General features: G+C 41.0%; 1 protein-coding gene across 1 annotated transcript; it reads left to right on the top strand.

Annotated features, from left to right (window-relative positions):
* The first annotated feature begins 516 nt into the window (after nucleotides 1-516).
* Nucleotides 517-2,982, top strand: LOC147452993 (uncharacterized). Its single transcript, XM_086519053.1, has 4 exons — nucleotides 517-627; nucleotides 830-1,033; nucleotides 1,292-1,535; nucleotides 2,336-2,982. Exons 1-4 carry the CDS (start codon nucleotides 517-519, stop codon nucleotides 2,980-2,982), a joined length of 1,206 nt encoding a protein of 401 aa, XP_086375179.1.
* The last annotated feature ends 9,320 nt before the right edge of the window (nucleotides 2,983-12,302 follow it).

The raw sequence follows: 12,302 nt of genomic DNA, 5'->3' as shown, positions 1-12,302 counted from the left end.
TGGCATATAGCAAAAGCGGTATCCCTACAGCATCGTTACTAGCTACTAAGGAAGACTAGGAATAATTTGTCCAAATTGACAAGATATCAATAACCCTAGGATACCTCGACAACACCACCTTCACACCCTATGTACCTACCCCAGTTTCTTGCTTGGTGAACTGGAAGTGGAAGTGATTGAAATATGGGTGTCCATCCACTTTACTCATCAATTTTAGTCACGACATGGTATGAGTTTTTGCCCTAAAACAAGCAAGTTTTTTAGAAAAAGAGAACACAACTCTAATTATTTGCCCGCCCTTTGGAAAAAAAGAGAACGTCACTTGTTGTTGTTGGTGAAGGAAACTAAGCATGCGAAGACAAATGCAGGGCCTCGTCGTTATAATTCAGTCGACAAGAGATAAGGTTGTTATTGTAAGGTATCTTTGTTTGCCGGATGCGATTGGCAGTTTCCATACTCATTCATAGCATATAAGGAGGGAGAGCCTCGGGGGACGCTCATCCGCATATCCCGATCATGGCAGGCCCACGCACCTGTACTTTGCTCATGGTGATCCCTTTGTTACTATTCATGCACGCTCACGCGCTCACCAGCCAGGAGGGGCGGCAGGGGGAATTCGACGCTGACGTAAATATAATAAGCCTGCATATTTTCGTGTGTTGATTTAGTCTCGCAACAATATTTTCAGGCCTCTTCCGGACCCTGGGCCTATGTGAGAGAGAGAGAGAGAGAGAGAGAGAGAGAGAGAAGGCTTGTGCCTGTGCGAACGTGGAGTGATTTAGAATGGTGATGGTAGCCATTACTAAATATTTGAACTTTTATTGTGCAGGCACAAGAAATTGCAATTGAAGACATTGAGAACTATATGACTGCGCCTATTGACAGCGATGATTATTATCCACCCGGGTTTGTATCTGCCATAGACACTGACCTCACTGATACACTACGCCTTCATACTTCTCTAACACTCCACAATACTGGTCAATGCTTTGGAGAAGGTGTTGGAGAAATCATTGGCATCGACCTTGTTCAGGCATGGTCACTTTTTCTCAGCTATCATACACACACTTACACATGTACATCATTATCATCATGGTCAACAGTAGTCCAGCGTCTAGAACCTCAAAATCACATTATGAATATAGTAGCTCAAAGGGAATCCTTGCAATATATCCTACAATCATTCTTCAACGAAGTTAGCAAAATTAATCCATCGGTTTTAAGTACTTCTGACCCACCTTAAGTTTTGGCACGTTATCTACTAATCCCCATTTTATCCTTTTTTCCATAGGTCTTTTTCAATAACATGCTTGACACCATACGAAGTCAAATTAGAAATGGATTTGGATTCGGAGTTGTGGTGGAGGGTGCAGGTGATCGAAACTTGCTTGAAGAAGGTCTCTCTGCACAATTCTACTATTGGGTGGAGAGGATAGGTGGCACTGATGATGGAGCAGCCACACCTAACATAGGAGAGGCATCGGGTGACTCGAATAACGATTCCAATCGTCACGATGAACTTGTTGTTATTGCAGGTACTATTGTGTAGGGTTTGTACTGTATATTAATTCCTTGAGTGAAAAAGGAGACGGTATAGTTACACGTGCATAGCAATTCATGCACACATACACACACCCCATTTGCATGTGGTGAATGTATGCATGCCCACCTTTGTGGGAGGGAGGGGCTATGTGTGTTTGTGCGCATGTGCGTGCGCATCTCTGATAGTGAAAAAGAGAGGGAGACTTGATTTGTCAAAGATAGGATTCTGGACTTTTTTTTAATGCATAACTTACAATCGTGAGTGAGTTATATTAGAATAACCAAAAAATTACAAATTCAAGTCATGCGCGAGTCGAGCCATGACATCTCCTCATAGCCATAGGTACGTCGTCTGACAGGGGAGCCACCCCATGACACCTAGTAAGAGACCTTTACTTTAGCAATGGCATGCCCTATTCCACTCATTAGAGTTCATGCGTTTCCCTATTTGAAAGATAGGATTCTAGGCAAAATAACGGCATGCCCACAACGTGTTTTTCTTGCAAATTTTCTAAGAAGAGACCAAACTTGATTTAAAAGAGGAACTCTGCGTGGCAAGAGTAAAACCCATATTTTCAATGTGTGTGTGTGTGTTTTTTTTTTTTTTAATATATAAATTTAGAAGGGGTGAGGGGGCGGGGGGGGGGGGGGGGTGAGGGGGAAGAAGATGGCAATTGCGTCTAGATCATTTGTTATGCATTTTTTATATATTAAAGGGTATTTCTAGAACGACGTATTATTTAGTTAAAATATCATTTTTGCTAGCTAACCATACACTTTGATTTCCATTCAGGTGCTCCTCAAGGAGAAAGAAACTCTTCGATGAACTCAAATAGGGATTCAATGTCAACCAACACCACGTATAGAACCCAGCCTCCTCCACATAGGCATATTCTTCACAGCAATGCAACCAAAAATAGCACTGTAACCAAGAACACTTCACGAGCACAATTTAATAGTACCAATACAAAAAGAATTATTTCACGAGAAGATACTATACAAGATTGTCCGCCATGGAATAATGCTCTATTTACATCTAATTATGATATAAACATACTGACAAGTCCAAGCTCTGGCTCTGAATTCCCAGACATCATATACTCTCCGAGTGAGGAATACTTCTTGCGAATGCAAGATGATTGCAATTTGGTGCTATATCATTACCTGGCAGATATAGAGAAAAACAAACCAATATGGTCATGTACTAATCAATCATGCTTTAATAAGGGAACACAATGCTATGCTCGCATCAACCTAGATGGGACTTTTGCTGTATATAGTGGTTCTGGTGAGCCAATTTGGTGGACCCCTACTCAATGCTCTAGTGGGTCTGGTTGTTGGTCTAAAACCTACCTTATTGTACAAGATGATGGGAACCTTATCCTCTACTTGCAGGAAACTGGGCAGGCCATTTGGGCTTCAAATACAGTTGGCCAATGAGCCATTCGACATATCAACCTAGATATTTTTATACATCAAAAATTAATCCGACGTGTATGCATTTGCATATGACATAATATGCTTTTATGTTTAAAGTTCATCTTTTTTGACGAATTTATGTTTAAGTATTAATTTAACTATTGACTGACATTGTTTTAAAAGATTTTAAATTAGCAAGTAAAGCGAGCTTGTCTTCTTGATAGATCGTGCATGCATACCAATTTTTGTTTTGACACATTACTACTATTTGAAATATCACTTTTTAGCTAAAATGAAATTTCATGTTCTTTGATGTTGTGCAACCATAAGAAGCACCCCATCTTATATATACACAAGTACGGCTGGCCGCCTCTGTCTCTCTTTCTCTCTCCCTCTTTATCGCGTGCACATGAGCTTCTCTCTTTTTTGGAATTTAGCTTTTATCTCGCAGACTTTGACACGTATAAAGGGAACTCCCTCTACCGTTATAGAAAACACACACACACACACACATACATATATATTAAAAAGAGAGACTAAGGGTCCACATGGTTGCATTCCACCACCTCTCTACATTTCCATGCACTGCCAGTCGTTGTTACCACAATTTTCCTCCTTGATGTTGTTGCCTTGGGTTGTGCACTACTCTATTTAGGTGAGGGTGCACTCACATTCACATTGGATTTGCTGTCAGGACAAGGGTCATGTACCCTAAGAACTAGGATAGTCATGGACTACAGCCAAGGGTCGGGCTAGGCAGTGTGGACAGGGGATCCGTCTAGGGCAAGGGGCTAGGAGCCCGCCCTTATAAAGGGAGGTTGGAAGGAGGATCTCAGGTCTAGTTTCCCTAGTTCTTACACTGGTATCATAGCTTAGGAGTTTCTCTTCCACTCTCTCTCTAGGAGTGGTCACTTTAGGTTCCTAAAAGTAGGCTCTTTAGGTGAGAACCGTGGCCTTGGTGAGACTTTTCTAAAAATAGCATTTTCTCTTGCCAATTCAGGCAGTCTTTCCCGTTTTGGACACCACTGTGTGGTGCACGAAATTGGGAGGAGTTGGGTTTGAAGGCAGCGCCATGGGGAGGTAGGAGCTTTGCCAACATCTCGCGGCCGTTACCGGCAAGGGCAAGCACCCACACACCATCTTCGTCCTCACACTATGAGCAGCACGCTACCTACGTTTTTTGGCTTTAAAAATAACGTGATTTTTCACATTGAAGGGCCAATTGGCCATTAGTTTTGAGCCTTGGCCACTGTTAGTGTACCTTCCCACAAGCGGGTCGGCGAATCAAGGCGGTAAAGCAAGCCAAAGCAAGCTACAAGCCGTCGAAGCTTTTCCCTCGACCTTCACAGCTTAAGATTTTACTCAATTACTGCAGAAAATTCCAGAACCTGCATATTTTTCCGATTGCGACGAATTCAAGTGGCGTTCAAGCAACATCATAGCCGAAGCTTTCAATAATTGAGCTTCTTTTCAAAGGTCACGCTTCAACCATCTACACTGCACGCGTTCAGTCATCTTTTGAACCACGGGCGATAGTGCGGAGTTCGATTTTTACGTCGCAGGTGCAAATTCTTGTTTATTTGACGGTTAAGTGCTACGACGCGCAAAGGGGAGTTAGCTATACTTGGCAAGTGCTACCAAAATCAGGTATTTTTTTCTGAGTACTTAATTCACTGCACTGTGGAGCCATGGATTCGGATATCAATATGACATTTGATTTTGAGCAAAGTACTCCCGATCCTGCCAATGAGGTTTGCGGTCGGATCCTCTCAAGGAGAGTACCCGCGATGCTACGGCAGGAGAAGATACGTATGAATTGCTCGATATTCAAGAATCTCGTGCACTTCAGACACACATGACAGTCATGGATGAAAATTCTAAGGCTTTAAATGAAAATGTTACTAAACTTTCCACATTAGTCATTCAATTGATGCAACAACAGACTAAGAGTACTGCTGACACCCACATGCATGCGCACGTTGGAACACAAGGGCAAGGCCCAATTAATGAAACACTTCATACTCTCACTTCCAAAGAGGTAGATGATTTGTTGAAGAATTTTAAACCACCAGTTTTCAAGGGCAAAGACCGAGACCGCAATAAGGATGCAGTGAACATCTTTCTCAATAAAGGGGATGAAATTCACGCCTTACGGCGTACTCCGGATGCAGTAAGAGCTATGTAAATAAGCTTAACTCTGGAAGGCAAGGTCTACAAATGGTGGATGTCTCTCAAGGAGGAGACCATCATACCACAGAGCTGGGCAGCCTTTGAATCAATGTTTAGCAAGGATTTTTTGCCTACAAACGAGGCCGATCGGAATTGGACCGCCCTGGACACGTGTTCCATGTGCCAATATCCATCACTCCTTGAATATATCTCTCACTATAGGGACGCCATCCTCAAGTTGGAAGGCTTGGATACCTTTCAACAAGTACGAGGATTCATACGAGGTCTGACTCCAGAACTTAAGAAGTATGTCAAATCCCAAGACCCTAATATATTCATGATGACCCTGATGATAAGAAAACACATAATAGTAACATGCCTGCTAGTATACATGGCACTACACGCACTCAGTATGGGCACAATAAAAGAAAATTTATAGTTGCTAATTTAGATGCATCTAAAAAACCCAAGGGGTCTAGGGGTCCTCACTCTCCTGAGGATTTTGATAAGGTCAAGAAAGAGAAGCTATGTTTTCAATGGTTAGGAACAGGCCATGGAAAAAAGGATTGTCCCAAGGGTAAATATGCTGCCCAGGGGAAGGAGAAAGTAGTGCACACGGTGCAACTACTGCCTCTCGAGTCTTCCTCAAAGTTCTCTACAGTGGAAGTAACACACACTGAGGTGGTGCATGAATGCTATCTCACAGCTTCCATGTGGCAACAAACCTTTGGACCACATGAGTTAATACGTATGCACGGATATCTGCAAGGGCACAAGGTTTTCTTGTGTTACTCACTGTCTCATTTTCTTTCTAACATTGAGTCTGTTGAACATTCCTCAATGCCCCATGCTTCTCTCTCCTCTACTCCACCAATGGATAATTCTACACAAGCAAATGTTGCTAATTAATTACAAAAATTATTAAAGGAATTTCAAGATGTCTTTCCTAATGATTTGCCATCAGGTTTACTGCTGACACGCTCAGTACAACATGGTATTGACGTGACTTCATACTGTAAACCTGCTAGTAAACCACCTTATCGTATGAGTTACTCAGAAGCTGCTGAGGTGGAACGTCAGCTTGCTGACTACCTTAGTAGAAGGTTTATACAACCCAGTTCTTCAACATGGGCTTCGTCTATCCTTTTGGTGAAGAAAAAGGACGACAGTATGCGCATGTGCATAGACTACCGAGGTTTAAATGCGGTTACAATTAAGAACAAATACCCATTGCCAAGGGTAGATGAGTTATTTGATAAGCTAACTCATGCTCGCATTTTTACAAAAATTGACTTGCGGTCAGGATATCACCAAGTCCGTATTCGGCTTGCCGATATACCAAAGACTGCATTCCGAACACGGTTTGGACATTACGAGTTTTTGGTGATGCCCTTTGGGTTAACCAATTCGCCCGCGACATTCATGACACTTATGGATAGTGTCTTTAAACCATATTTGGGCAAATTTGTCATTGTGTTCCTCGATGACATTCTAGTTTATAGTGCTTCTGAAGAAGAGCACTTACAACATCTCAGGCAGGTGTTTGAGTTGTTACGTGCAAACAAGCTATATGCCAAGGAAACTAAATGTGAATTTTTCAAGGAGAAAATTCATTATTTAGGGCATGTTATTTCAGCTAATGTCCTATACATGGATCAATCCAAAGTGGATACCATCAGAAAATGGCCACCTTCTAAAAATCTGGAAGAATTACATATCTTTTTAGGCTTTGCAGGTTTTTATCGAAGGTTCGTTAAAAACTATGCTCACATTGCTGTACCTATGACAGACCAACTAAAAGGCAAAGGTAAGGCTTTTTAGTGGGGTTCCACTCAAGAACACATTTGAAACACTCAAAGATGCATTAGGTACAGCTCCTATACTGGCTATTATAGATCCTTTGAAACCATTCGTTTTGGAAATGGATGCCAGTGATCGTGCTATTGGAGCAATACTGTTACAAGATGGATGGCCGATTGCATTTGAACGTAAGAAGCTAGATGCAGCTCAGCAGAATTATTCTGTTTACGAACGCGAACTCTATGCAATAGTGTCTGCCTTAAAGACATGGCAGCACTATCTGTATGGTGCTCAATCCGAGATTGTGTTTGACCATGAAAGCATCAAATGGTTTACACAAAAAACATATTTAAAGGGTCAAAAATCTAGGTGGACCGAGATCCTTCAGGAATATGACGCCAAGTTAAGGTATCGCAAAGGCCGATACAATGTAGTGGCAAACGCTCTCAGTCGAATGCCAGAGATCAATTCGCTCTTGTTCATGGAACTTCGTAGTGAACTTTTGGATTCTCTCAAGGGCAAATATGAGCATGATGAAACATATTCCAAAGTGTGGAGCCATGTTCAAAAGAGGGATCCTTCTCACTCCAATGCAGGTAGTGTACAATTAACCTCCACACCTAGCTCTCCTTTATCAAGTGATGAACTACAGCGATGGAAGCATTTTACTATCGACAATGGGTACCTACTCCACAAGGGGAGAGTTTGTGTACCGACGAAAACAGACATTCGGCACCAAATTCTTTATGAATGTCATGATAGTCCAAGTTCAGGGCATCCGGGGATTAGAAAAATTTATTCTCTCATACGACGACAGTTTTACTGGCAAAGTCTACATGGCTTTGTTCAAGCATATGTCTTGCATTGCCAAAAATGTCAAGTTAACAAAGCAGACCACCTGAAAGAAGGAGGACTCTTACATCCTTTGGAAATTCCCAATGGAAAATGGGAAAGTATCTCCATGGACTTCATTGTAGGTTTACCAACCACTATACGAGGTCATGACTGAGTATGGGTGGTCGTAGACAGGTTGACTAAACTATGTAAGTTTATTCCGACCAAATCAATGGTTAAGACATCGAAACTAGCAAGGTTATTTGTGGACAATCTATAAAAATTGTATGGGTTGCCAAGTAACATTGTTAGTGACCGTGATCCCAAGTTTAACAGCCATTTCTGGAGAGCTATATTTAAACGATTGGGTACACAACTCAACCTCAGTACATCTGATCATCTAGAAATAGATGGTCAAATGGAACGGGTTAACCAGATGCTAGAGGATATGCTAAGATCATATGTCAGCAAAAACCAGACAGATTGGGAAGAATACTTACCTATTCTCGAGTTTGCCTACAACCGTTCTAAGCATGTCACAACAGGTTTTAGTCCTTTCATGCTCATGTACGGGTTTCAACCTAGGTCACCAGTTACGGTGTGGTTGGCAACCAAAAAACTCCAACAGGTTAAGGATTTTCTCCAAGACCACATGGATATGTTGAAACTTGCTCATCAGAATGTCCGGCAAGCATAGGATCGGTATAAGAAATACACTGATGAGAAATATCGGCAAGTTACCTTCGAAGAAGGGGAAGAAGTATTTTTACGTGTACCAGAACATTCAAAAAGTCTGGAAACTGGACCGACACCTAAATTATCTCCCCGATATTGTGGGCCTTTCAAAATACTCAAGCGAGTTGGTGATCGTGCCTACAAACTATTACTACCATCACATTCTTGCATTCATCCGGTGTTTCATGTAAGCCATCTACAAAAGCGGTTACATGGGGACGACAACGTCATTGACCAACAGGTTTTGGTCAATTACATTGAACCTCCTACTTTACCGCATGAACCTGAACGTGTTATGGATTATCACGAGTTGTGTACACGACATCACGTATGACAACAAGCCTTAATCAAGTGGAAAGACCGACCTGAATAAGATGCCACTTGGGAAAACATTAGTATACGTAAGAAGAATTTTCCCACTTTTGTTTTCCAGGACAAAAACTCTTCTTTAAGGGGGGAGTAATGTCAGGACAAGGGGCCTGTACCCTAAAAACTAGGATAGTCATGGACTACGGCCAAGGGTCGGGCTAGGCAATGTGGACAGGGGATCCGTCTACGACAAGGGACTAGGAGCTCGCCTATATAAAGGGAGGTTGGGAGAAGGATCTTAGGTCTAGTTTCCCTAGTTCTTACATTTACACTTTGGCTACCTTGAGGTGCGGGCACATTCCACCAAGATTGCCAAGAGGCAGCAACTACATTTGCCAATATTTTCCTTAATCTTCAGATCTGTATATTAACCCCACAAGCCTCTTCAGCTGCCTTTGCTCCTTCCAACCATACTTAGAGTTTCAGATGGCCTTGTTGTGGTAGATAAGCAGCCAAGGTGTATCTTGACGTTGGCGACCTATTTCTACGTAGAGGTCCAGCTCTACGGCATTGCTACTTGCTAGAGCTACATGGGTGGGGCGAGGAAGAGTGGACAGTTATGTCTTTGACACACTAGAAGAAGAAGCTTCTAGGCTTTTGAGGTAGGTTGCAACAATGCCAAAGTATCTACACGTAGAGTTGGGAGTGCATGTGTACAAAAGCGGCCAAGGTAGAGCTTGACACTGGAGGCCCATTTTGCGACATTGCTACTTGCTTGAGCTCCACGATTGGGGGCTATGGGTATGGTCAAGGTAGGTTGGATGTGTCATCTTCATCAGCTAGAAGAAGAAGCTAGCTATTGGGCTATTGAGGAAGGTTGTGACAATGCTAGAGTCCTCCATGTAGAGTTGAGTGTGCGTGTGCTTCACCAATATGTGAAGGTGGGAAATGCACTGCTGGTCTTATCTAGCATATGGCTAGACAAATATAACTTACTCCTAATCTGCAATGGTTCGGCATCAATATAGTCGATAACATCAATTTATATGGGTGACCACAAGCCGTGAGTGTACTAAAACTCTCTCTCTCTCTCTCTCTCTCTCTCTCTCTCTCTCTCTCTCTCTCTCTCTCGCTCTCTCTCTCTCTCTCTCTCTCTCTCTCTCTCTCTCTCTCTCTCTCTCGTTCACTCGTTCAATGTCCGGTATCCTCGGACACTAATGTTTATTTTAGTTTTTATTTTACTTCATTTTATTTTGTACCCAAACAAACTGTTAATTTCAACAAGATTGTATAAGTTTGGTTTCATAGGTCATTTTGGCCATATGAAGACGTTTAATATAACATTTCATTTCATCTCTCTCTCTCTCTTTCTCTCTCACTCTTTCTCTCACATACACACATAGACACACACACACACTGTTAGCAGCAAGCTAACATGGATACCATTTTTTGGAGTTCTCTTTGTAAAAAAATTATTATTTTGATAAATCGGGAATATTGTAACTCTTATTTTCTTGGATAAACTCTGTAATTAATGAGCCGGGGCTACAAGCTTCTAGATTATATCAACCAGTCATTTCTCAACTTTGGTAGAACTCGAGATTATTAGTTTTGACAACCCAAAAACCTTGGCTAAGGTATAAAAGCCAATTTTTGTAAGTTTTTTTAAAGTTTTGGATAAGAAATACACAACGTGAGCTAACGGTGCTCACTCCTCTCCTTCTCGCCCTTCCTACTCTCTCCCCAGTTGTCACATTGCAGTTGCGTTTGTTACATTGCAACCCCAAGCAAGAGCTTTACGCATTGATGTAAGCAGTTCACAGTATTTCGTAGCTTTTGGCGTTGGCAACCCGTGGCCTAATTTCATCATAACTAGGAATTTACACTTTCAAATAAAAAACTAAGCATAGATAGAGTATTGGGGCAGCATTACTAAGTATTTAGATGCATTATGGGTCGAAAACGACTAGGTCAAAAATCCACTGCTGTTAATAATCGTGATTTTGGAACTTGACCTAAAGTGGAGTTTGAAATCATAAGCATGTGTGATTAGGTATTATAAAATTTTCTTAGAAATTTCATTACGTTTGGATGTCATTTGATGCTGTAACAAATGTGATTTGTTTGTCGATGAGCGATTCGCTTTTGGTGATTTCAGTCACTTGAGTGTAGCCTGAGTTAGATGCGAGTTGTTAGTTGTTTTCCGAGAGATTGACAACCTCTTGTAGCCTCTATGTACTAGTTGAGTCAACTTCCTCCCATGGTTTGACAAATTAATTCTGGTTCTCGCTAATACTGCAATAAGATAGGATGGTGAGGTTAGACATGCATCCCACATTTGACGCTGCTGTCGGAGATCGAGGATACCTAAACTAGGGAAACACACGAGCGTCTTGTAAATTTATCCTTTAACTTCCTCTAGGTTTGCCTAGAGTTCAAAACTTTCTTTTAGAAATCGCATAGCTTAAGATTGTCGTCTTTTGCTGAGGTATCTTGGAAGTAATTGTACTTGCTGAGTGCCTTTAGGATTGTAGGATTGTAGAATTAGATTAGGATTTTGAGAATGATTGGTAGACGATACAAGTCTTAAGATCATTGCTCAAAAAAACATAAAACACAAGAAAACGAGTGTTTGTGGACACTTTCCACAACCCCATTGCATGAGAATCTAGGAGTAGGGTAAGTAGGATCCAAGGTGGATTTCAAAACATTGCTCTCTCTGAAAGAATCAAGTGTGAGGTGTTATTGGAAGTTGAAGAATTTCAGGTCTACGGCTAGAAATAGCTCGAAAAGACTCAAAAGCACTCAATCCGACTAGAGAGTAAGCTTAAGAGTTGTCTGAACTAGTTGGTAAGCTCAAAGAAACTTCGAGGTAAAAAATTCAAGAGTTGGCCAAAACTCAAATTATTGACTTTTTCTTGATATTTTAGGTCAAATTAAGTTTTGGTTTGATTCATAGGCTTAAAATAGCTCATGTAAAGACTGTCTTTGAAAAAATTGCAAAAAAGTATTCATTTCAAGCCTGAAGTTAATAATTGCAATTATTAACTTTCTGCTCTAAATTGACCAAAGTTCATACCATTGACTCATTGCATGTATACAAACAACTTTTGTAAAGGCCTGAGTGATTTGGATCACTAAACTGGAAAACAACTGGGTAAAAACTAATGTTTGTACTGACGTTTTGAATTTTGAGTGTAAAATTGGGAAAAAATTGTCCAAACTTGTTGAAAATTTATTTATAGGCTTATATTCATGTGATAAACATGTGTACATACTGAGTTGACCAAAAATTTAAAAAAAGTTATCATTTGTAAATAATCATGATTATTTACATCTGCCCTATTTTTCAACTTTTTTGACCAAGTCAGCATACCACTAGTTTTAACATGTTGTAATAAGCCCACCCAAATTTGGTAAGATTTGGATCATTGGATTGAAAATTGTGACTAAAATTGCAAAGTTAGTATGCGGACAGATAATTGATCACCATT

This window comes from Adiantum capillus-veneris, chromosome 8 (genome assembly GCF_014529385.1).
Source record: "Adiantum capillus-veneris isolate H3 chromosome 8, ASM1452938v2, whole genome shotgun sequence".
Taxonomy (NCBI): Eukaryota; Viridiplantae; Streptophyta; class Polypodiopsida; order Polypodiales; family Pteridaceae; genus Adiantum; species Adiantum capillus-veneris.
This window is presented reverse-complemented; position numbering and strand designations above follow the sequence as displayed.

Bases quoted from the DNA above. Each gene is read 5' to 3' on its own strand.
- LOC147452993 (XM_086519053.1), top strand. From the start codon at position 517: ATGGCAGGCCCACGCACCTGTACTTTGCTCATGGTGATCCCTTTGTTA. The intron at 628-829 runs GTAAATATAATA...TTTATTGTGCAG, and splicing joins AGGGGGAATTCGACGCTGAC to GCACAAGAAATTGCAATTGA. The intron at 1,034-1,291 runs GCATGGTCACTT...TTTTTTCCATAG, and splicing joins TTGGCATCGACCTTGTTCAG to GTCTTTTTCAATAACATGCT.